This window comes from Myotis davidii, unplaced genomic scaffold, assembly GCF_000327345.1.
Source record: "Myotis davidii unplaced genomic scaffold, ASM32734v1 scaffold72, whole genome shotgun sequence".
In the NCBI taxonomy this organism is placed as follows: domain Eukaryota; kingdom Metazoa; phylum Chordata; class Mammalia; order Chiroptera; family Vespertilionidae; genus Myotis; species Myotis davidii.
The window spans coordinates 2,682,158-2,706,547 of record NW_006284618.1 but is presented as its reverse complement, the minus strand read 5'-3'; the positions used below and the strand labels follow the sequence as shown (position 1 = coordinate 2,706,547).

The 24,390-nt window shown below is 52.0% G+C and overlaps 1 protein-coding gene across 2 annotated transcripts in view; it reads left to right on the top strand.

The window, feature by feature from the left end:
- Nucleotide 1: 1 nt before the first annotated feature.
- INPP5A (inositol polyphosphate-5-phosphatase A) overlaps nucleotides 2–24,390 on the top strand; it is a 141,611-nt gene continuing 117,222 nt past the window's right edge. Inside the window, exon 1 of one of the 2 annotated variants that reach the window (XM_006754915.2) lies at nucleotides 2–80. In XM_006754915.2, the coding sequence (XP_006754978.1) occupies nucleotides 6–80 (75 nt within the window). In that variant the 5' untranslated portion in view covers nucleotides 2–5. The remainder of the gene's footprint in view (nucleotides 81–24,390) is intronic. The other variant, XM_006754914.2, reaches the window with a different exon arrangement.

Genomic DNA, 24,390 nt, shown 5'->3' with positions numbered 1-24,390 from the left:
CCACGATGGCGGGGAAGGCGGCCGCCCCGGGCCCCGCGGTGCTGCTGGTCACGGCCAACGTGGGCTCGCTCTTCGACGACGTAAGTGCTTTGGCGGCGCCGGCCCCGGCCCTGAGCCCAGGACTCCGGGACCCGGATCTGAGTCCTGGGATCTAGACCAGAACCCTGGCCCTCGGACCCTGGGACCCGGACCCGGACACTGAGCCCTGGGACTCGAGCCCTGAACCCTGTCGGTACCACCCTGCGACCCGGAACCCCAGACCCTAGTGCCCTGAGCTCTGCCTGGAACCCTGGAATCCTAGTCCCCCAGACCCAGCGTCCAAACTCCATAGGCTGAGCCCCAACCCCTGAACCCAGGTCCCCGAACCCCAGTCTTCATCCTTGTCCCAGGTCCCCAAACCCTGACCCTAGAATCCTCCTCCAGGAACCTCAAACCCCTAACCTGGCGCCAACCCTGGTCCCAGAATCTTGACCCCAAAACCTTAACTCTGAGCTCTGGTCCCCAAACCGCAGCCCCTGACTTGTGGCCTCTGATTGACGGCTGACCCTCCATGGCCCTGGCTCCTGGCCAGCCTGCCTGCCTGTCTGTCTCCCTATCTGTCTGTCTCGGACAGCCCCCGGGGTGTCGGCACCTCGCCTTTTCCTGCAACTTAGTGCCTCTCTACTTCCCAGAAGAGGGGCTGCTTGTGGAAAGCCCTGGCCGGCTTTGCTGCCGCTTGGAGGAGAGAGATGCTGAGAAGCTCTTCGTGCCTAGAAAGGGATGCTGACTGCACAGGCCCATCACCTTCCAGGGCCTCCCTCCCAGGCCCCAGGCCGTCCCTGGGATGAGGGAGCCAGGCGGGGGCCGCAGCTCGGAGGCCGGCCAGGGCTGACCTAGTTCGGCGTTTCAGCTGTTGGTACTTAAACTGCCAACCCAAATAAAGCAGCGTGCTGCTCCGAAGGGGCGTGCTGGTGTAGGAGAAAAGGGGATGGCCCCGGTGGGCCCCGGGCGTCCTCCCCGCCCCTCCCTAGGTGAGCAGTGGGTGCCAGGCCGTAGGTGGTGTGGACCCCCGACTCCAGTGTGACTTCGACTCGGGGGGTGGCGGAGGGGATGGCTCTTGCCCTTTCCCCGGCAGTAGCTGTGGGCGAGGTGTTTCGGTGAGCTAAGCCGTGTTCTGGGGTGGTTTGATTTTATTAATAAAAGGTAGGCGCTATTTTTGTGTATTTCTCATTTTAACTTCCAGGAGCCCAAGCATTATACTTCCCTGCTGGAGATGAACTGCTTTCCCTCTGACTTTGTCACAGACAACTTTATCTAGTTTCGTGTTTGATAAATTTCTTCAAAAGTGCCCGGTATGGGTGTGTGTCTGTATATTTAGCATTCTATTCTCGGCTTTCCAGTAACATGCCACTGTACCATGGCTTTGCTCAGATGATTCAGATCCGTTAGCTGTGGCTTCAAAGCCTCAGAAATGTCAGGAAAATTAAGCATGGTGGGGCATTTCGGTCTCCGAGAGAAAAGAATTTTGCTGCGCAAACATTCTTCCCTGTAATCTTTGATTCTGACTTCTAGCATTTTTGTTGTGTTTCAAGTGTATACACACACTTCTCTCTGTTGACATCAAAATAGGTAACTTCATTTACTCATGTTTAGCAGCATGTTGTCTTTTCATTTTCTTAAATGCTATAGGAGTTTTGCATTATGTTTACATCTAGAAGGAACATTTGTTTTTGAAAACAGTGCATAGGTTAATTCTGCAAGATGTCTTTGAATTGAAGGGCTAGGGAAGAGGTATCTGTAAGACAGGTTTCTTTTTAAATTTAAATATACTTTTATTGATTCAGAGAGGAGAGGAGAGGGAGAGAGAGATAGAAACATCAGTGATGAGAGAGAATCACTGATCAGCTGCCTCCCACACGCCCCACACCGGGTACCAAGTCGGCAACCCAGGCATGCGCCCTCGACTGGGAACCGAACTGTGACCTTCCAGTTACAGGTTCACAGGTCGACCACTGAGCCACGCCAGCCAGGCTGTAGCACAGGTTTCTTACTGCGTGGAGCAGCCCGAGGGAGGGAGGGGAGCGTCCCCAGTCAGTGGCAGCAGGGTGGGCATTACATAGTCTCACCCATGTGCCATGTGGTGGTTGTGGAAGCGACGCCTGGACATGAAAGAGGCCAATTCTTGAAGGAGATTGTGATTCCTTGGTTTATATAGTAGGTTTCAGGAGATCTGCTTGGTGACACTGTCTTCGCATGACATGTGCCCATATTGACCAACACAGTCTAGATCGGCGTTTCTCAACCTGTGGGTCGTGACCCCTTTGGCGGTCGAAAGACCCTTTCACAGGGGTCGCCTAAGACCATCCTGCATATCAGATATTTACATTATGATTCATAACAGTAGCAACATTACAGTTATGAAGTAGCAATGAAAATAATTTTATGGTTGGGTCACAACATGAGGAACTGTATTTAAAGGGCCAGAAGGTTGAGAACCACTGCTCTTGATGGTGTTGAGTCCTGGGAGGGATTCTTTCTTGACAGCTTCAGCATCTGGGAAACCTAGCTCCAGGTTGTGGCCAGAGCATTGCCTCTTCCTGGAGGGCAATGGATGGAGGAGGAAGGTGTCTGAGTTAGAAACACACGTGCCCTGCTGTGAAGGACAGTTTTCCTTTTGTGCACAAGTGCTAGGTGATGTATTTTTGCTTTTGTGGTTTTATCGTCTTCCCTTGTTACCCCCACCGTCACCCCCAGGAGGTGACCACTGTTAAGGTCTGGGTGTAGACTTTAACCATGTCCTGCCCCTAACATCCTACTCTCATCTCGTCAACACTCGTGGCTCTGTTATGTCTCCACGGAGGGCCCTCAGGTTGCTCCTCGCCCTGTGATGACAGACGAAGGTGTGATAAATACCTACAATACCTTGGTTCTCAAATGTTTGCCTCTTACTTTCTTAAAAATTATGGAGGACCCCAAAGAGTTATTAGTTATGTAGGTTACAATTACCAATATTTATCATATATCAATAGGTAGAAACAGAAAAAAAAGCTGAACCTGAGAAAGTTGCATTAGCTGTGAGGACATCATTGCACCTCAGACACCCCCTGGAAAGCCACCGTTCACTCAGGAGACAGTGGGATGGGAACGGGAAGTCATTGGATTGTATTATTACAAACATGGCCGTGACCGGTTAACCACTCACCAAGTCTCCTGGGACTCCCTTCCGGTGACCTCTGCCCTAGCTGTGGCTCTTCCCAAACCTGCATGGCCATCTCCCTGCTTGGGGTTCTAGACATGGCTGGGGGTGCCTGGGGCTTTTCCAGGTTCACAGCCCTGTGGCTGTTCTGTAACCTCTGTGGGACTCCCACTTGCCTGGAAGGTGGTGGCAGGGCTGCGTACCTAATTGTTTTCCTTGGGGTGGCTGGATTTTGACAAGTGAGGTTTCTTGCTTTAGGCTCTTTATATATTGGTTTGGAGTGAAATGAGAGGGGAAGTTTCACAGCCGAGGTTTCAGAGCTGGTCCCACCCTTACATGGTAAGACTGTTTCTTGGGAAGGAGACCTAGCCAGGCAGTAGAATTTTGAGAGCACAGCTTGCTTTCGGATATCTGCCTGTAAGGACTTTGTCCTGCTACTTACTTGGGGCTAAATGTCAGCTTTGAGCTGATTTCCCTTTTTGCTTGGTCAACCCCTGCGCAGCCCTCTACCCTGGGTTTGCAGACTGGTTGTGCAACTGGGCTCTGCTGAGGATCGCTAACGAGGCTGCAGGCCTCTCAGGGCCTTGCAGACAACAGGTGTCTGTGAGCTGCTGCCCTGGGCTGAGCAGGGTGGGCAGCACCTGGGGCACAGTCCCTCTCTTCCCTGCATCATCAGTTTTGTCCTCCTTGCCCTAGTTGTAGCTCCACCCCGAAAACTCCCTGAACGCCACGGCCTCTCCTGCTGCTGTGGGGCTTCCTCACTTCCACCGCTAGCTGCCTGCAGCGTGGGCTCTGCTTGCTGCCCTCAGCCTTCTCCCAGCTCTGCCCAGCACAGCAGGCTTGGTGGGGTGGCCGGCACCTGTGTCAGAGGATCCCTGCTTCTTCAACGACTTCTGTTTGGTGATGCCTTCACTGAGATGGCCGTCACATGCCATACACTTCCGTGTGTCCGTGTCGACCAGTGGTTGACTGTATCCACAGAGTTGTGCATCTCTCACCAGCCAATTTTAGGACATTTCTTGTACCTGAAAAAGAAACTCGGTAACCTTAGCTGTCCCCTTCCTCATTCTCTCCATCTCCCTGAACCCCAGCCTCTGGCAACCATCGTCTCCTGTCCATCTCTAGGACATTTCCCACATGGAGTCACTCATGTGGCCTTTTGCATCTGATTTCTTTCCCCAGCGTGTTCTCAGTGCTGGCGTATGTCAGAGCCACGTTCCTGTTCAGGATGAGCGCTCATCTCCTCTTGGACACGCCAGTCTGTTATCTCCCATCCATGATGGGCATCTGGCCTGCTCCACTTTGACCATTAGCAATAGTGCTGCCATGAGCATCTGTGCCCAGGTTTTTGCATGGACGTTCATTTTCTTTCTCCTGGGCATGTGCCCGGAGGGGGCTGCGGCTGCTTGCTGACTCCTTGTGGAGCCTGTCGAGAGCTGCTCGCTGTTTCCAGGGCGTCGCCCCGCAGTGCAGCTCACCTGCCCAGTCCCAGAGCTGCAGTTGCTCCACATCCTGCCAGCACTCCTAATTATGTCCTTTTTCAAAGACTCCTTCCTTAGCTGCTTGGACACCCATCATTTGGCTGTTGTTCTCACCCCCACCTCCCAGCATTGCCACTTTTTTCCAGCCTTACTCACCTTCTGGGAGCTCAGCTAGACTCAGGCCTCTCTATGTGGACACCCAGGAGGTAGGGAGAGGACCCAGATCCTGAGCCCAGCATACAGTGCTGTCGCCTGGGGCAGCCCAGTGCACAGGCCAGTGCCTAGTCTTCCAAGAGATGGGGGAAGCAGCAGTCCTGTCCACGCAGCCCGAAGCAGGCTCTGGTGTGCCGGGCAGGCGGGGGCTGACCGGCGGCTTCCTCACAGTCTCCCTCCCTGCTCTCCCGGGCCCCTGGTCCCATGGGGGTGGCCTGTGGCATTACTGCTTGTGACCTAAGATCTGAGTGTACTTTCTGTTTGCCCAAGTTTGGGACTCTGTTTGTAGATGGGGTCCCGCCCATCCCCACGGTGGTAGGATCAGATATACGGTGATCCCAAGTTCGGTACAGTTATGGGCTGCTTTCTCTGCTGCACACCTCACCCTCTACAGCACCGTGCCATGCCTGCCTTAGATGTGGTTCTCATTGGAAGTCAACATGGCGAAGGTCTATGTGCAGCCACACTCGCCTCCTGGTCCTCCTGCCCGACGTCCTGGATCTCACAGGCGGAGCTCTGAGCTGTCGGCCAGCCTCTGAGAGCTCATACTGTCATCTGTGGGGTTTCCTGTTTTTATCGGCTCTCCAGTTGCTGAGGGAGGGCTTAGATCACTGGGTGGGGGAGGCACTTCTTCGATGTAAAGTATTAAATATTTTTCTTGTTTGAATCCAGTGAAGTGAGCACTGCAGGTCAGCCTGCTGGACAGCCCTGGAGGACAGGGACATGTCTACTGCCTCTCAGCTTGGGATCTGGCAGGGCGCCCTGGGAAAGGTCTCTCCACTTGAGTTTGGGGCTTGCATGCCCACATGGCACACACCATCAGCATGGGGCCTGCGTGTCCTTCCTGGAGCTGGGGAGGAGGGGCCATGCAGCCCTGGGGTCTGACTCTGGTGGGCGATGGACGGGTTTCGGGGAGAGAGGCCTGTTCTAGGGTGACTCAGAAGTACAGGAATCAGACCAGGCCTGCCTCCAGCGGATTGCCCCTTTAGAGCCCACTGACGAGAAGGGGAGATGATGGGAGGTCAGTGCTGCCTGGGAGGAGGTGTCAGGGCCCCACAAGGGACTACAGGGTGATGGCTTAAAAAAAACTTTATCGTTGAAAGTATTGCATATCCCCTTTGCCCCCATTGATCCGTTAGAGCCTGCCCTCGCCCCCTGCCCCAGGCTTTCACCACTCTACTGTCTGTGTCCATGGTTATGCATATATGCATACAAGTTCTTTGGTGGCTCTCTTCCCATGGTGGTAGCTTTTTAAATGTGGACTACCTCAGTGTCTGCCTGGGCGGGCTGATGGCAAGGTCTCCTGTTGGGAGGTGGGCTTGGTCCAGGATGGGGTCTAGTAGTGGGGGTCAGCGCAGGGCCTGGTGGCTAATCAGAAAGGCAGCAGAGGGTCTGAGCAGCATCTCGGTCACCCACCTGCACTGCTTTATAAAATTTAAAATTTGGTTTGGGAGATGAAAATGGCACCGAAGCAGAGTGTCCACTGGGAGGGGATGCACGGGAGGGGCCCACAGCTCCATCCATCACAGGGAGGAGGCGAGCAGACCGTGCAGGGTGGAGTGGCACTGTCCCATCCTGACCTCACTTTGTGTGGGGTGTGCATGTGACCAGGGATGATGTGGGAAGTGGCTCAGGTCCCCAGATGTCAGTCAGGATTGGGAGGATCTGGAGTAGGCTGGGGAGTGAGTGACAGGTCCTACACCAAAGCTGGTCTGGGTGCTGCACAGACTGGAGTTTCCTAGGCTGACGAGGTGCCCTAGCTGTCAGGGAAGCACACTGGTGCCTCCCACGCTGGAGGGAAATGCTGCCTCCGGTTCTGGTTTTCCCTTCAGTGAATAAGAATAAGTTCCCCTCCTCTCTAGGAGCAGGGCCTTGGGGTCAGACTCTCACTGGTGGGCCATTGTGATCCTGGGCTTGTCTTTTTGGTCCATCAAGTTCCTGATGAGGGGTTGGGGATGCCACCCAAGCTATAAAGTGCAGTTCCCTCCCCGTCTGAGCAGAATGCCCTGTGGTTGGGGTGGCTCGCCCTGCTCTGCTGTGGCACCAAGCAGCCTATGCCGAACCCGCCCTTTCTTCCATCTGCACCCTGGCCCTGGTTACTTCCTGCCCACCGGGCCTTCCTGGCTCCTCTTGCTATGGCCTGGGAGCATGGGAACTGGTGTCTGGGGCTGTGTCTTGGAGGTCTAACCCTGGCTTTGGTTTCCAGGTTCACTGATGTGGGCTTGGACAAGCCTCCTTCCTGCCCTACCTCTCAGGGCCTCTGAATGGCCAGCAGTTATTCTGGGAACCGAAGGGGATTTAAAAGCAGAAGGCATGGCTTGGGCCCAAGTGTTGGTGGAGGGGAAATCCGCTCGAATGCCCTGTGGGAGCCACACTCCAGTGTCTGTGTCTGTGGCACAGGGAAGTGTGGAGGTCTCTGCCTTTCATCACATGTGACTGTGGGTATGTGACTTAACCTCTTTCTGCCCATCTGTGTGTCAGGAAGGTAGGAATGAAACCCAGCATGGTGGCTGCGGCAGGTACAGGAGGGAATGGAGGCCCTGACAGGTGTTTGGCATTGGTGTTGTCACATGTCCCTGGGTGCCTCCTTGGCAGGTCTCTGTCCTCTCCTTCCTGGCAAGGGCCTCCTGTGTCCAGGGCTGAGCAGTGCTCAGGCTGCCTGGTTGGTCCACCAGCTGTCACTGATTGTGCCAAATGGATGGCCTTGTCGTGCCCCACCCGGCACCTGTAGCGATGCTGGATGGTCCTCTGTTGCCTGGACAGGACATGTTCCTTCTTTCCCGAGGAGCCCCTTTGCCCTCCTGCCACCAGCTCTGTGCAGCACTTCCCTGCCCCACCCTGAATTGGGTCCAGGTTTGTGTTTCGGTCCATTCAGTCTTCCCTGTTGATATCGATCTCATCACATGACATTTCACTCAGGTGTGCTGGCCTCTGACCTGCAGTGGCAGGAGCGGGATTCTCAGGATTCTATGTAGATGATTGTGGGGGCAGAGTGGACACAGCTCTGGGGGATCAAAAGAGCTGCGAGGCCGCTGGGTTCCTGGACCCTGCTGTGTTCAGGCCCACCAATACCCCTGTCAGAGTGTGGGTGGGGCTGGGCAGCCAGTCCTCCAGGCAGTTGGGAAAGGCTGGATCCCTCTGGTGGTATTAGTCCTTAGGAGCAGGCAGTGGCAGGCAGGGCTCCCTGGAAGGGACATGGCTGTCCATAGCCTCCCCTCCCACTGCCCATGGACTGGGTGAACACCGGCCCAGATTGGGGCAGAGAGCTCCTCGTGCAGGTGAATTCTCTGCTCCCAGACTCTGGGTGTGATGGACCATTCAGAGGGCTGTCCCCACCCTCTCACTGCCTCCCAAGCATCTCTGATAGTCCTGCTTCCTGGAAGGTTTTGTTCCATGGTGCACCCACCTGGTCATCAAATGCCCTCTCGGGTGGACAATTTCTGTGAATTGGCAGCCGTGTTCCTGAAATTGCATGGACGAGAGGTACAGCAGAGGGTCTGCCCCTTCCTAATAGGCACGTGGCTCTCCTGGTCTGGGCTCATCACCTAGTGAGCACAGTGCCATCACAGGACAATGGGGGCAGGTGTCAGATCCGATGTTTCCAGCTACTTCCTATTAGAAGAACAAGAGGAAACACTACTTGGGTCCTCTTTCTCCATTTAGGGAAAACCTTTTCCCTCTTGTGACTGGAGGTGATGGGCACTCAGGCTCTGAGGCATGCTCGCTAGCCTGCATCAGTGGGCACTGGCTTTATCCAGGTCAGCAAATGTTTACCCAGCACCTGAGTGCAGGGCATCCTCTGCATTTGCTGTGTTGTAATTCGGGATGATTTGGAACTTCCTTTCAGACAGATTCATTTTGTTAAGAATGACATCTGTCCAAGTCACAAATTTGTGGGGACATATGTTTTGCTTTTCTTTTCTCCTTCACTGTTACGGTTTTCAGATCTGTTGCAACTTCCTGTTTTCGCTGTACCGCTGTCACTACCCTCGCCCTGCATCCAGGCAGCACATACTGTGCAGAATCCAGGTGAGAGGGGGGCGGCTGGGCTGAATGCGGGGACTGGAGGGTCGTGGTTATTAATGCTGCAAACAGAATCTGGGTGAGCCGTGGAGACTGACCAACCAGGAAACAAAAGTAACACCCCGGGGGCCAGTTTGATGACTCCAAGACTGTCACCAGGGCCAGGTAGAGTCTCATCTAATTCTCTGAACCCTCAGGGCTCTGTCCTTATATACATGGCCCAGGGGCACTTGATGTTTTTAGAGGGGGAGTTCTTAGGGCAGGAGGTCTGGGCTCCATGTAGGTCAGCCTGGGGTCCCCCCATTTTCAGCCTCCAGGTTTCGGGTGGTTTTGTTGTGCTGCCCAGGTTCAAGTTTGAGTTTGCAGGTGTGTGAGTGACGGGGTCTAGGAGAGCTAATTTTTAGGGATTATTAATGGCTGGTCCCAGTCCTGGCCGGTGGATCAGTGGTTAGTGTGTCCAGTCTGTACACCAAAGGGTCTCAGGTTGGATTCCACGTCAATGGCAAAATGGCACGTACCTGGGTTGTGGGTTCATTCCCTGCCCCCAATAGAGGCATGTGCGGGAGGCAACCAGTCGATGTATCTCTCTCACATCAATGTTTTTATTTCTCTCTCTCCCCCTCTCTCCTGCCCTTCCACTCTCTGAAAAGCAATGGAAAAAGTATCCTCATGTGAAGATTAAAAAATAAATAAAAATAAATTAAAAAAAATAGCTGGTCCCAGTGGCCTTTCATTCACTCATATTTAGTGAGCTCCTCCTTGGAGTTGGGCCCCTTCCAGGGGCTGGAAGTGCAGCAGGGGCCACCCCTGAGGCCCCCCGGTAGTGGTGATCCCACCAGCACACTGCCTGTGTGGGCATCCTCTGCATTGGCTGGGCAGAGCGGCCTAGTGCTGGGACCAGCCCACGGGCCCCTTGGGGGAGGCCCCCAAAGTCCCTGTGTGCTGCCTTTGCTGCTTCACTGCCCCCCCCCCCCATTTTCTACACTTACCCCATCAGTCCTAATCTAAGACAGAAGCGTTCTATGGGGTAAAGTCTGGAGAGCAGGTGATGTCACAGAGCACGAGGCGAACAGAGAAGGTCAGGAGAGGTGAGGACTGGAGGCGGCCTGAGAGGGCGCCCTGGGAGTCTGGGAGGGGTGCTTGAAGAAGGGCTTGCTGTGCGTGAGAGGAGTGGGGCCCCAGGCGTATCCAGGAGCCAGCAGGCTGAGCCATGGTTTGACTGCAGTGTTGAGATGCCTGGCATGTTGTCAGGACTGTCGCCCTCTGAGGCAGGGGTTCCGCTCTTCTCCTTCTCGTCTTATCGGGATGAGGCACAGCCCACCGTTAGGACAGAGGGGCCTTGCACGGGGCAGCCTGGCTCTGGGCTTGCGCTCTGGTTCCTGGGTTGTCCCAGTTGCCAAGCACAGCAGGAGATGGACTTTAGGGTGACTTGGGATGCAAGAAATGCCCTGGGTGTGGAGACCACAGGTGGCCTCCTGGGGGACGTGGCCAGGGTTGGGGCGAAGGCTTCGGAGCATGGGAGCTACCCCGGGGAAGTAAGGAAGGGGTGCCCATTGGGGCCACTTCGGGGCTGAAGCAGGGACTTGAAACAGGGAGCAGGCCTGCGTGGGAAGCACGAGGCTGGCGGGTTGATGAGTGAAGGAAGCTGCAGGCTGAGAGGCAGCGTGCGTCTGATTGGTTCGAGCCCCAGTTTCTTTTGTGCACTGGGGACTGCAGCTGATGACCCCACTTCTGGGAAGACATGGTTAGAGCCAGTGCCTCTGCCTTGGCCCCGCTGTTGTCCTCCCCAGGGCGGGGCCTTCAGTGTGGACGTCAGCTCCTCCTGCATGCACTCGGGCCAGCCGAGCTGCCTGTGCTCTATCGGTATTTTGAAAGCTCCTGATAAGTGAGTCAGTCCGGAAAGGGAAGAAGGGGGGCTCAGGCTAGGCCAGAGGGTGAGGAGCTCAGAGCAACTCAGGGCAGTGCAGCCCGGGAGCATCAGTGTCCTTGGAGGGAGGGGTCCGCCCAAGGCGAGGCACACAGGAGTGGCCCTCAAGGATGGGGTCCGCTGTGGACTGCCTCCTGAGGAACCACGGACGACAAACATGAACGCACCAACACATGTACTTTCCATTTCTATCATTTAATGTAATAAATTCCACATGGGGAGAAAGTTAAAAATGTATCCCAGTTTCTAGGAGAAAATTGATGTCTGTGACCCTAACCTTGCTAATTTTAGTTTTCTATAATGAGAAAGGCCTGTGGAGTCACTCAAAAAGCCCGAAACTCCTGTCTGTATTCCGTATGGCATTCAAACTGTTTTCAGCAGAGCCAGTGGGCAACCTTGACTATCTTCAGTGCTTGTGGCAACTGCTGCATCAGGAACCTGTACTGTGGGTGAAGGACAAAGTTTTATCTTGTAAGAGACTAAACAGGCACTTCCCTACTGGAATTTAACTTGACTCTAGCCGGGTGTTGCTTTTTACAGAGAAAGTCCAGATCCCAAGCTGAGTGGTGTTGACTTAGGGTCTGCGCGTGCCCCTGGTGTCCCCTGGGGCTGCCAGGCCCGGACGCATGTGCTGGGTCTGCTCCCTTCCATATGGGGAGCAGCGCCCTGAGCCCAGACATCTGCCCAGTGTCCTGGAGTGCAGAGCATGGAGCAGAGGGACCCCAAGGCCAGCCCTTCCTTGTCACAGATGGGCCTCAAGTCCCTGTACTGAGGTTACTAAATACGCGGCTCCCCTCCCCCTCAGCACCATGCTCATGGGACAGACACCCTGCTCCTGTCCTGTGCCTGGCATATCCTGGCACTCTGAGGGTTAGCTGGTACTCTGGCTGCTCTGGAGTTCACCCACTGAGTGAACATGCCAAAGGCCTTCGCAGACACCGATGGGCAGTGAGAGGGCATCCCCTTTCTTACTGTCACAGTGCTGAGCACCGAGCCTTCCACTCGCCTTCTCGTGGCCAATCCCTGGGTGCCTGCCCAGTGTGCCCAGACAGGGTTACGTATGTGTGGGTGTATGTGTGCACACCTCATACGATGTCCATCACACATGTATACACTCACACCTGCTAGTCCATATCTCGACAACTTTTGGTGTCACCAGTCCTTTGGACCACTCAGGAGGCTGTAACATGCATCTTTTATCCTGGGGTTTGCATTTCCCCGGTTACTTGTAGAATCATTTTGAAACTTTTTCTTTGGGTTTTCAAGGATCTTTATTTTAGATTGTGCAGCTTTTACAGATCTTGTTTCTAATTAGTGATAGAGTTATTTTGTTAAGGAATGCCCAGATTATGGGCTCGATCTCCAGTGTGGGGCATGCAGGAGGCAGCCGATCAATGATTCTCTCTCACCCTTGATGTTTCTCTCTTTCTCCTTTCCTCTCAGAAATCAATACACACACACACACACACAGTGGGGCCTTGACTTACGAGTTTCTCGCTACTCAAAGCAAAAAATTGGCCGAGAGACGGCTCGTATCTCGAAAAACTCATTAGTCGGGACACTCATAAGTCAAGGCCCCACTGTGTGTGTGTGTGTGTGTGTGTGTGTGTATTCCAGTTGGCCACCATTGTTCATGGTATTCCCTTGTAATCCTTTTAATTTCTATAAGGTTGATAGTAATGCTCTCTCTCTTTTAGTCCCAATTTCAGTAAGTTGAGTCTTCTGTTTTTAGTCAGTCTAGCTAAAGGTTTGCCAATTTTGTTCATCTTTTCCAAGGACTAACTTTTGTTTCATTGATTTTTCTCTGTTGTTTTTCAAGTCTTTGTGGTGGCTGCATTTAAGTGAAATCAGACAGGAGGCGTTATTGACAGTCCCATTGCTGCTGTAACTGCTGGTGAGAGAACTTCGTTCTCTGCCTTTCGCCTTGCTTTTCCTTGTTTTGGTCGATACTGAGCCTTTCTCCCACTTGTTTCTCAGTGGAGCTGCATTTCTGGGGCAGGCCGATGTGGCTGCTCTTCTCCTCGGTCCCTGAGGTATAAACAGTGGCCTGTGGCCCTGATTTTGGGTCCCCTTTCCAGCACAATTAAGCTTTGGGCACCACTGAGGTCCCCTCACTGCAGATCTGTCAATTTTGTTGCTTGAATAAATGCTAAGCCAGCAGTAGCCAGCTTCCAGCCAAATGCTTCTCTGAGTGTTCTGCTGTTTCTGAGCACCGGCCGGCAGCTCCAAGAATCTACAGGGACCTGGCCAGCAGCGCCCTAGAGCCTGTGGTGCCCGCCACAGACTCCACTCGCTGAGCGGCTGTCTCCTCCCTGACCTCCTGTGACTGACAGTAGGAGGAGCAGCAAGTACCTGGATTAGTCTCAGGAGTGGAGCAGGGAAGGAATGCCCTGTAACAACTTCTACTGAGCCACCTTCTGAAGGCTGCCAGGTCGTCTGCTTTGCAGGTCGGCCCTGGATTTTCCCACACAGCGTGAGCTCAGTTCACCTGTCTGATTCCAGAGACCACCCGTCAGTCGGTTCTGTACCTCGAGGTGTGGACACTTCCTGACTTCGGGGTAGTTTGCCTAAAGCCCCATAGACTGAGCTCTGTCCTGTGCATATGGGGTGTGCACTGTGGTGCTGCTCCCCTCAAGGGTGTGGCACACGCTTCCAGGGAGTGACAAGCTCCTTACTTAACCAGGGAGAGCCGGGGTTGAGCCCTGCCCCCAAGAGTTTGTGGTTGGGCCGGGAGGATAATGGCAGGGTTATTTTATAGCCGTATCCTAGCTCTTGGTCTGCTGCAGGCCTCTAGTTACAGTAGACAGAACAACTCTTGCTAGTTTAAGCAGAAAAGGAAGTTTTGAAAACAGGTGGCTCCTAGGAAGGGCTAACAGTCAGGCTTGGAGGGCCCAGGAAGGGGTGGCTGAGTCCGTCTCGCCTCTGGGGCCCTGCTGCTGTTGTTGGGGAGAGGACCCGCCTGGTGGCTGCTGACAACTATACCCCTTTGCCCACCCCTGCCCTTGCTTAGATGGGTGCCCAATGGCTTCCAGGTCAGGACTGGAGCCCAGGGAACTTGCAGTGACAGAATGATGGTGACACGGGTCCTGCTCTCAGAAGAGCATGCTGGGAGGACCTGAGCCGCCTTCCACCAGACCACCACCAGGGCCTGTCATTGGGGTGTCGGTGCCTCCACCTCGCTGAGTTGTAGGTCCTTGAAGCCCCCAATTGTAAATTCTGGTTACTGTACACGGCGATAATACTTTTGCTTAAAATAAATTTTGCCAACAGCTTATATTGGCAGTGAAAACAGAAACTGAGGCCAAAATGTAAGAAAATTAGAGCATGAAAACTCATTTTTGTGACTTCTGTCTGATTAGGTGTTCTCTGCCCTAGGTGAGCCTAGGAGCCCATCATCTGTGCAGTGTCGGCGCAATCCATGACTGCAGCTCACCTGCCTCCTCGACCCCAGGTGTTTGGCATTGGTTTGTGAAGGAGTACAGTGTGTTTGTACATCCTTGAGATTTTTCAAAGTGGCATTTGCTGGAATTTTTATAGCTTCAAGAAGGAGACCAAATGAGCTGTGTGTATGTTTGTGCATTGGTTTGTAGATTTAACATATATTTATTGTTTTAATTCAAAAACCCACCTTCCATTTATCGCTCTTTAGTATACATTGGTCTTTAAAATACATAAAGTCATAGTCTGTGAGTTGCATTTCAGAGTAATAAAGGACCCAGAGCAAAATGTTGATTTAGAACAGCGGTCTCAACCTGTGGGTCGCGACCCCTTTGGTGGTCGAACGACCCTCTCACAGGGGTCGCCTAAGACCATCCTGCATATCAGATATTTACATTATGATTCATAACAGTAGCAACATGACAGTTATGAAGTAGCAACGGTAATAATTTTATGGTTGGGTCACAACATGAGGAACTGTATTTAAAGGGCCAGAAGGTTGAGAACCACTGCTTTAGAAGCAGGTGCGCTGAGGACCTGTATCTTCTCTGCGTCTGCACCACAGGAAGGAGTGGGTAGCTGCCGGCCTCGCAGGGACCATTGCTTCTGGCTCAGGCCCAGTGTGGGGACTATCGCCAAGGGGCAAGCTCTGGACTTTCTGCCCCGACTGTTGCCCCGAGGAAGGAAGCACGCAGGCCACCAGCTCCTGGGCCTCAGCGTGGAGTTCCAACAGGGTCTTCCTGGAGCCCTCCAGCAAGAGCAGAGGCCACCCCTTAGGACCCCACTCTTTTCTTGTTTCTGGGCTCCTCCCAGAGGCTGCCACAGTGCATGGCACCCATACCCACCTCCCCTGCTGCCCCACACTGTCTTCTGTGCCCTCCTGTTTGCACAACTGGAGACCTTTCCTAGATGGTCCCACCTGATTCTTCCCAACCACCCACAAGCGAGGGGCCCAGGATGACCATACTGGCTTAGATATATGGAAGCCCCCCGCTTTGCCTGTGGGGATCCTATCTTCATCCTAGAACCAGATGCGGGCCCAGAGGACAGGCCACTCCTCATCCTTGAAGAAAAGGGCTGCCGGCGACACCCACTGACAAGGGGGGTATGAGGGCCATTCCCCCATGTGCTGGTCCCCACCCAGACTGCTCCCCAAGCTCCTGCCTCTATTTCTCCCGGTCACACCTGAGCTCTTGTCCAAACAGCATCCTTCTGCTCTGTTTTCTGCTACCCACTCCTCGGCTTATGAGCCCCTCAGTGTCCTGGCTGGTGGTATGTCTGAAGGGGAGGGTCCTTTCTGGGGTTCCCACCCAGTGGCCCCCAAGAGGGAACCCTAGGGATTCTCATTTCTGTCTGGCACTCCCAAGCCCACTGTCCTGCCCTGCTGCTCAGTCTGGGCTAACCTCGTCTTCACACACATGCTGCCCTCTGCCCATTGAGAGCAAAGTAAAACCTTCTGGAAAGCTTTTAAAGAAGCAGTTGTCAGACCTGAGCAACACGCTGTGTTGAGGTTGTTTGTGTATTGTAAGTATGTAGGGTCGGCTGCACTGAGCTGGGGCCCTTTCAAGTGGGGATCCCGGCATCCCAGTCTCCTGAGCTGACGCTGGGGGACACAGCAAACACAGGACTGGTTCCAGAGTCACAGCCCTGTGGGGTTGGAGGGCTGCTGGGAGGCCGTGCCAGGTGAGGACCTGGGAAACCTCCCCACCAGGCGGAGGGGCTGAGAAAAGGGAGGGCAGGAGGCGTGCAGAGGAGGCTGGTGGGGGACAGACAGAGTCAGGATGGAGGGTGTGGGCCCTGCACGCCTGCAGGACAGGGCCAGCTTTGGGTTAAGCCTGAGTTGTGTAGGCAGCTCATTCAGGCGGTCACGAGAGGAAGCACCTGCCCCTGCACAGCCTGGGGTAGGGAAGGGGATTCTGGAAGGTGGGGTCTCTGTGGCCCTACTGGGACTGAGGGGTTCTTGTCCTTGGGGTTGGGGCTCTGGCTGGGTTTGTGGAGCATGGTGCTTCTAGGACACCAGACCAAGAGGAGGGAGTGCAAAGGGCCACCTGATGTTTGTCCTCATTTGTATATACTTTTTCTACCTAAAGCATTAGCCAGACCCCCACTTTGGGGTCAAAGTGTAGATGAGTAACGGATGGTAATAGTCTGAATTGAGGAGTAGGCAGGCCTGGAAAGCAACTTGATGTTTTGTTCAGAATCGGCTGTGAGGCCATAGGGCCCTGAACAGCCAGACCTGGCACCTGAGAGCCGGCCAAGCGACACACATGGCTCCTGGGTCTCCTCGCCACCCCACTGCACTCTGCACAGCCCATGCCCGGTGAGACGGCGGTGGGAGCTGGCCTGGAACAGCCAGTGGAGTGGCAGTCCTGCATGTGCCGGGGCGCCCTTCCACGGTAACCAGGGGTCTCAGAACTGAGCGTGGGCCCGTATTTACCTCAAGGACGCTGGACAGGAGCATATTCATGTTCACAAGTTTACCAAAATGCTGAGACTGGGTTTCAGTCAGTGAACGCAGAGCATACGCAGAGCAGGAAAAGCCATGGTAATACATGGGCGATACCAGTGTGTCTGAAAGACCTTAGTTACGGGCTCCCATGCTGAATAACTAAAAGCTGAAGGAGCTGTCTCTCAGGACTGCTATTGAAAAATGAAGAGTACGTGGGCGTCCCACAGAGAAGCTAAGCCCAAAAGGGAGAAGGAAGGAAGGACAGGGACCCAGAATGTCCCTGCCATGGCTGTGCTGGTTTTCACTGGGCTGGCTGGCTGGGCTAAGTGGGAGGGCTTCTGTAACTGGTACCCGATGACTCAGTTGTCAAGGAGGTGTGTCCAGTGGATGGTGGCCACATCCCACTCTGCCAAGCAAAATTCAGTTTGGAAACGCTTATTTGTTCAACTATGTTCAAATAATTTTGAAAAAATTATTTTGGATACTTTTCTAGCAAAATGTACATGCTCATACTTACCCTAGAGGAGAGGAAAAAGTTGAATTGGCCCATTATTAGAGAAAAATGATTGATGGACCTAAAGCCACTGCCCCCCAAAGCTCCAGGCATAGCTTTCAACAGTGGGTCCTCCCAACTGTCGAGGACACCCACCTCCTTCTACTTACATGACCCCAGCGCAAGAGAGACTGTGGGCACGTAGACGCCAGGCCAGGCCCGTAAGGCAGCACCACAGTGACAGCTTCCAGGTGGTCTCACTCTGCCTGTGGGCGGAACCATCCCAGAGAGGCTCCAGGAGCAAATGGCGGGGATGGGGGGCGTTTGTGTTAGACCGGAAGCATGCCTTGTGTTGGAAAGATGGTAATGGAAGTCAGCATATTCACCAGTCAACAATTGAGCAACAGGAAAACCCCTATTGGCTCATCTCTATAGATGCTGAAAATATATTTGATAAAATTCAACATCTCTTGATTAAAAAATGACTACTCTTAATAAGATTGAAACAGGTATATTTTTCTTGGAATGATTTTAAAACATGGAGATCAAACATTTCTTTTAGAGTAGGGGTTAAGACAGATAGATACCTGGTATAACCATGATTATTTAGTATAGTTCTAGGAGCTCTAACTAGTGCACCTAATAATTAAACAAGAGAAAGAAGACTAAACTATTGGAATGTTAAAATGGAGAATCAAAGCTGTTTTAATATTTGCAAGTCATATTGCATATTTACACATTTACATAGTTGCAAATCATAATTACAAATATTGTTATGTACCTGGAGAGCATACATATTTACAAATCATATTTACACATATGATTATGCATCTGAACAACTTGGGAGAATGCCTAGAATTTAGTAATGAAGTTCATACATAGCAGTTAGTAGCATTGTTTCTTCTGAACAGAAGAAACCCTGTTGTGATCATCAGATACACAGGCATGAACTTGGGAAACACGATCTATATGAAGGCAGATGAGCCCAGTGAAAGGTTGAAGAGAGGACGGATGGATGAAGGCACAGGCAGCTTATGCAGAATTAGTAACTTTTGGGGATAGGTGCTCAATAAATGGCATTTATTTTTAATTCAGGCGATTACTTTCCAACTTATCCAGATTGTCACTCATATTCTGCTTGTCATTTTACTGAAATCTCTTAGTGTATGTGTATTGATTTGGGCTTTACGTTTTTTGAAGACAGAGTCTGTTATGGCATCTAAAGTTTTCATGATTAGAATAATTTTGTGTAATGTGTGGTATAATTCAGGTTGGCGAGAGTAGCCCTCTGAATTACAAAAAAATTTTAAAAACCTGATTACATCATTCAATAGTCATTCATTCACTCATTCATTTGTTTGGCAGATTACGTGTGAATGTTACTGATTTTTAAGATGAGACCTGAGACATGAGAAGAGCAGTTCAGTTTGGATGTTAATGTAACTATTCTCTGGGACCTTTTTCTCTCTTTAGTTTGAGAGCAGGCATCGTCCTGTTCACCTACAACCGCCAAAACAGGAAGTGTACACAGAGTGGCGAACAACGTTGTTTCTAGATATAAACACCTATTTTGATTGGGAACAATTGCTAAAAACTTCATGGTGTAAATGACTGACTGCAGCTTTATGGACTGGTGACCAAAACTTTTGTTCATCTTTAAATCTGGCAGGTCTCCCAGGAAACACAGTGTCAGGATGAAAGTAACAGAATCTCTATTCACATTGGCTTAAATAGCTACTTAATCCTATATGCAGTGGAAGGTTTGGAGGGGGAGGCTGCTGGTGGGCTGGTGGCTCGGAGTGTTACTGGGACTCCAGCTCTCTTATCCCCCCATCCTGCTATTCCCTGTGCCCATGGAAGTCCTTCTTGGATCAAGGTTGGATGCCCCCATCAGATCCTCACACTGCACTCTGCAAAAGCAGGAAGGAAATGCATGGAGCACCGTTCAAAAACCAAAATGAGAAATCCCACCTTTTTCACAAAAGAAGGAACTTTTATAAAACTTTATAGTTTGGGAAAATTTTAGATTTACAGCCAGATTGCAAATAGCGCATAGTCCCTGTACCTCCCTCCCATGAACATCAGACACAACAGTGGTACCTTTGTCAGAGCTGAGAAATTAACATCAACAGTATTGACTAAACCACAGACTATTTGGGCCATACCAGGTTTCCACTGATGCCCCTTTTCTGTCCCAGGGTCCCGTCCAGGGACCTGCATTGAGTCTCCATGTCTCCTCAGTCTCCTCTGGCAGTGGCATTCCTCTGTCTTGCCTCCACATGGACAGGACACTCACCATGAATGGAGCTTATAGGACAGGAGGTGTTCTGGGTTAGTCCGGGAGTGAGGGTGAGTGAGTGTCAAAGTCAGGACACAACTAGACATGACTGTAGACTTTATAACAATGTACACTTAGGCTACACTAAATTTATAGAACAACCTGCGATTAAATTAGGCACAAGAGAACATGATACATCAAGACACCCTGTAAACATGGGGCGTATGAGGCTACTGCCAGTGTAACATGCTACTGTTTTTCCCAAACTTTTTCTGTAAGTAAAAGAGTACGCTCTAAAATAACGATGGAAAGTGTAGTGAATGCATAAACCTGTAACATGGTTGTTTATCATCATCATCTACTCTCACTTTCTGTACCTAAGTGTAGGGGCTGCACTGTACACGACAGGCAGCATCACCACACGAATGAGGAGTGTTGTGCCGGGACCATGTGATCACAGCTATGATGGCACTGAGCAACAGGCGTTTTTCAGCTCCATTATAATCTAGGGGACCACCGTTGTCTGTGCTGCCCGTCGTTGACTGAACATCATTGTGTAGCTGTGACTGTATGTACATGTATCAAATTCTTACGTTGTACACCTTGAGCTCAGACAATGTTATATGTCAGTTCTGCAATATAAGTGGGGGAAGAGAGAAAGGTCAGTGAGACATGTTAGAACCTAGAAAGACACATGAGCACACACGAGCACTCGGCATGTGACGAGGGTGGCATTTCTGTCAGAGGAGATGGCTTATTTAGTGTGTTTTGACACAGTGTGGTAAAAACATCTGAGTCCACTTCTCAGCCCTTACACCAGTCACTTCTAAACGGGACAGAGATATACCGAATTTCATCAAATCTAAGAGTATCAAAGTAGAATGCGCCACTTTCTATACTTTTCAGGAAGGAAAAAGAAAACCAGTGCCAGAATATAAGAAAAAATCGAAAGAATTAAAAGCCCAGCCAACATGGCTCAGTGGTTGAGCGTGGACCTATGAACCAGGAGGTCATGGTTTGATTCCCAGTCAGGGCACATGCCCGGGTTGTGGGCTCAATCCAGGATCATGCAGGAGCTAGCCCATCAGTGATTCCCTCTCATCATTGATGTTTCTATTTCTCTCTCCCTTCCTCTCTGAAATCGGTAAAAATACTTTAAAAATAAAATTTATGATTTAATTTTCTTTAAATACAAAGTTTATTGAGAAAAGATATTGTGGCCCTAGCCAGTTTTGCTCAGTGAGTAGCGTGTCAGCCTGTGTACTGAAGGGTCCCAGTTCAGTTTCGGTCAAGGGCACATGCCTGGGTTGTGGGCTCAATACCCAGTAAGGGCCATGCAGGAGGCAGCCAAACAATGATTGATTGTCATCATTGATATTTTGTTCTCTCTCTCCCTCTCCCTTCCTCTCTGAAATAAAAAAAAGACATTGTGACCTATACTCCCACTTTTTTTTGAATCGTCATGTGATAACTTAGTGCTCAATTACAACATCTAGAACATTTTTTACGTGCTGGCCGAAACCTCAGCAGTCCTTCTGGTGTTCATCTGGTTCCGTCTCTGCAATAGCCAGCTACAGTTTTGTCTGTGTGTTTCTTACGGAAATCCTTTTACGAGTATTGGCAGTTAAGTTCTAATATTTCCAGAATGATTCCTAGCAGCTCCATGAGATCAACACAATTATTAAGCTATCTTTAATTAAAGCCTTGAATTTTCCATTTCAATCAAATTATTAAACACTTTTGTGAAAAAATAATGAGTATTGAAATTTTATTGCCCCAAACATGTAAATTTGCTGCATATATTTGCAAAAAGTGAGGCCATAAATCAAGATTGCAATGAAATGTTCTTATTCATAGTTTCTTTTTGAAATTCTTGTAAACATTGGACATCTGAGAACATCTGGTTAATTCTGGCCACAGTAGATTTGAAATTCAGATACTTTCTATATCTTTTCCTTTTGGATTGTCATCAATTCTCTCTGGTTAAAAACAACTGAAGTTTTATCTAAAATGTTTTATTCTATGAGGCTGACGGTGTCCTCAACGATGAGCACACATTGTGGTGAGCCCCCGAGGGCCTGGACCCCACTTGGACCCAGTGGTGGTTGGAGCCCCCTGGGCACGGGCATGTCATGTGAGCCAGTGAGGATGGCCATCTTTTGGTTTATGGATGGACTGAGGCTGATCCTGGCAAGTGAGCTGTGGCTTAGGGAGCCTGGGTTTCCCCTTTAATTTATAGTGGTCTGTGGAATGCCCCCTGAAACTCTGGGGGGAGGGAATCCCGGTGAATGGGTACAGGAGGCTGGTAAGCAGCCTCAGGTTGGGGAGCCTTACAACTGAGCAGACAGTACAGAGTACGGAGTGTGGCTGAAATGACAGTAAGCCTGCAGTTTGACAGATGAAGTTTCTCTTGAGCCCACGCCTGGAAGTGTGAAAGCCCATGAGGCTATTTGAATGTTAACTGAGGGCCCAGATGAGGGGTGAGCTCTGGCGCGCCGGGTCCTGGGCTCATTGCCGCTGGGGGCATTCTTCTGAGCATCGGGTCCATATCTGGGCTGGTATTGGCCCATCTCTGGGAGGACTGTCTGGCCCTGCCAATTGGGGGCGTTTGGATCACCCCTGCTTCCCGCCTGAGTGCTGGTCCTTTTCACCTGCCCGTGGGCCCCTGGAGAGGCCTGTGGAGGCCCGGCAGCTACCAGTGGACTGGCATCGTCCCAGGTGGGCTTTAGGAGGAGATGGGCACTCACCCTATGAGCTCACTTAGGCCAGAGTGGGTGGAGAGGGGTTCCACAAGCTGGGGCACCTGCAGAACCCACAGGAAGGACACCTGTCAGCTGTGGGCACTGAATGGACAATATCGACCTGGCTTGAAATCGTAAGGTTAGTAACTACCAAAGCAATCTAACCACATCCACAATCATTTGGAAACTAGTGAAAAGGGGAAAAGACTAGAATGATCCCACTTCCCCAAGCAGACCACAGCCATCTGAGTGTATTTACTTCTAGGCTTTTCCCCGCAGAAGTCGTTTATTTGAAATCCTGTGAGCAGTGTTTACGTTGATGAGGAGTCAAGTATGAACTCAGACAGCTGCTCCTTGGCGCTGCCCTCAGGGCTGCCTTTCCGGCCAGTCCTGCTCATGCCCAGGGGCCTTGATCTCCTGTGTGGTTGAGCCACCAGGGTCCTGCTGGTCAGGGGTGTGGGGGACCCTGAAGTGTTGCCTGCCTGGTTTCCTTCTCGTACAATAGCTCGCCTCTCACACTTGCTGCCGAAAGGCCTGACATAATTATGTGGCCCTATCTGCTCCTGTACCATCCATGGCACTTTCGGGAGAGGATCTCTCTGGGTGGCTCCAGGACAGATCTCCCTGCACCCCAGCTGCCGCCTCACCCACAGTTCAGAATGCGGTAATGTGTTAGTGCTGGGCATTGCCCTGGCTTCTAGGATCCAGTTCCTGGGGAGTTGGGGGTCCCAGCCCTGGATGGAGAGGGGCAAGAACCCTTGTCTTGGCTTCCGGCTGTGGGTGGCTGTCCAAAGCCGTGTAGCTGGAGAGGCTTCAGGCTGGGATGTCGTCCTCCCTGTTCCTCTCCTCTCCCTCCTGGCACTCTGCCCGCTCTGGGGCCTAAACTGCACACAACACAGGTGCCCTTCCACTTGGCTGGGTAGCGGTGCGCATCTTGGAATATTCTAGGTTATCTTGGAATACAAGCTTGTCTGCATTAAGTATTAGGCATTTACCTTCTATATTAAGCACAGGTCTCAGTGGACTCGTGTCTCGCCCGTGCTGACTGGAGCTCACACTTTCTGGGAGTTGGGGTTCTGTACCCAGAACACATGGGCCAGCTGTCCTCCCACAGCTGGACCCAAGTTCCAGAACAGACCTCTGTGTGCTGCTGGGGTGGGCGCTGCTGGTGTCTGCTCTCTTCTCCCTCTTTCCCCCAAATGCAGGTCATAGTCAACCAGATTGGTGTGAGGCCACTGAAGGGCCAAGAGCTGCAGCTGTAAGGGCCAGTTCTTGGGGGCTCGGGAAACTTTGAGGGGGACCTTGGAAGGGGGACTTTGAGGAGTGTTGGGGGACTCTGAGGGGCAGGAGCACTGGCAGGGAGGAGAGCACAGGGCATTCCCAGGCAGGACGCTGCGCCTGAAGAGAAGTTCAAAGGACAACACCAGCCCCCTACCCCCACCCCCTGGGCAACCACTGACTGTGGCTGGTGGAGAGCGGTGAGTGCCAGGCTCTGTTTCACATGGTGAAGTTATGTAGAGAGGTGAGGTCAGCAAGGCAGCGGAAGCCCACACCCACCAGTGTCATCTCTGGGTGTGTGACTTCTCGAGTGGCAGATTTATCTGGGCTGTGACACACCTGGCCTGAGTCAGTGACAAGTGTGACCAGGGGAAGCACTCGGGACCCAGCTTAGGCCCACGTCGGAGTGGGAAGAGAGTGCATTAGTCCAGGGCCCGCATAGGGGCCTAACCCGCTGGGTGCAGTTGGGGATAACTTCTCCAGGAGGGGACCCAAAGGAGGGGTCTCAGGGCCTTGGCAGAGATGCCCAGAGGACAAAAAAGGGTGTGGCCATTGCCTGAAGGGCTGATGGTGGGCGTGATGGCTGATCGGCACAGCCATTTCTGTCTTGGAGAGGCCTGGCATCTGCGGGCAGGGCGGTGTGCTTCCCTGAGCGCTTCTCTGGGACACAGGGCAGCACGCTCTGTCCCTCCGGGGCACCCTTCTCTCTGGTTCTAGCCCATTTGTTTTGGGGAACCTCGAGCCCCTAATTTGAGACTGGAGCCTTGAGAAGTTTAGCGGCTGCCCCTTGGCGGTGCAGAACAGCCCTGACATTGAGATTTCTGGATGTTTTGAGATCAGGCTCAGTACTGAATTTGTATTGAAAGAAAACCAGGAATTCTAAAATTAAAATAT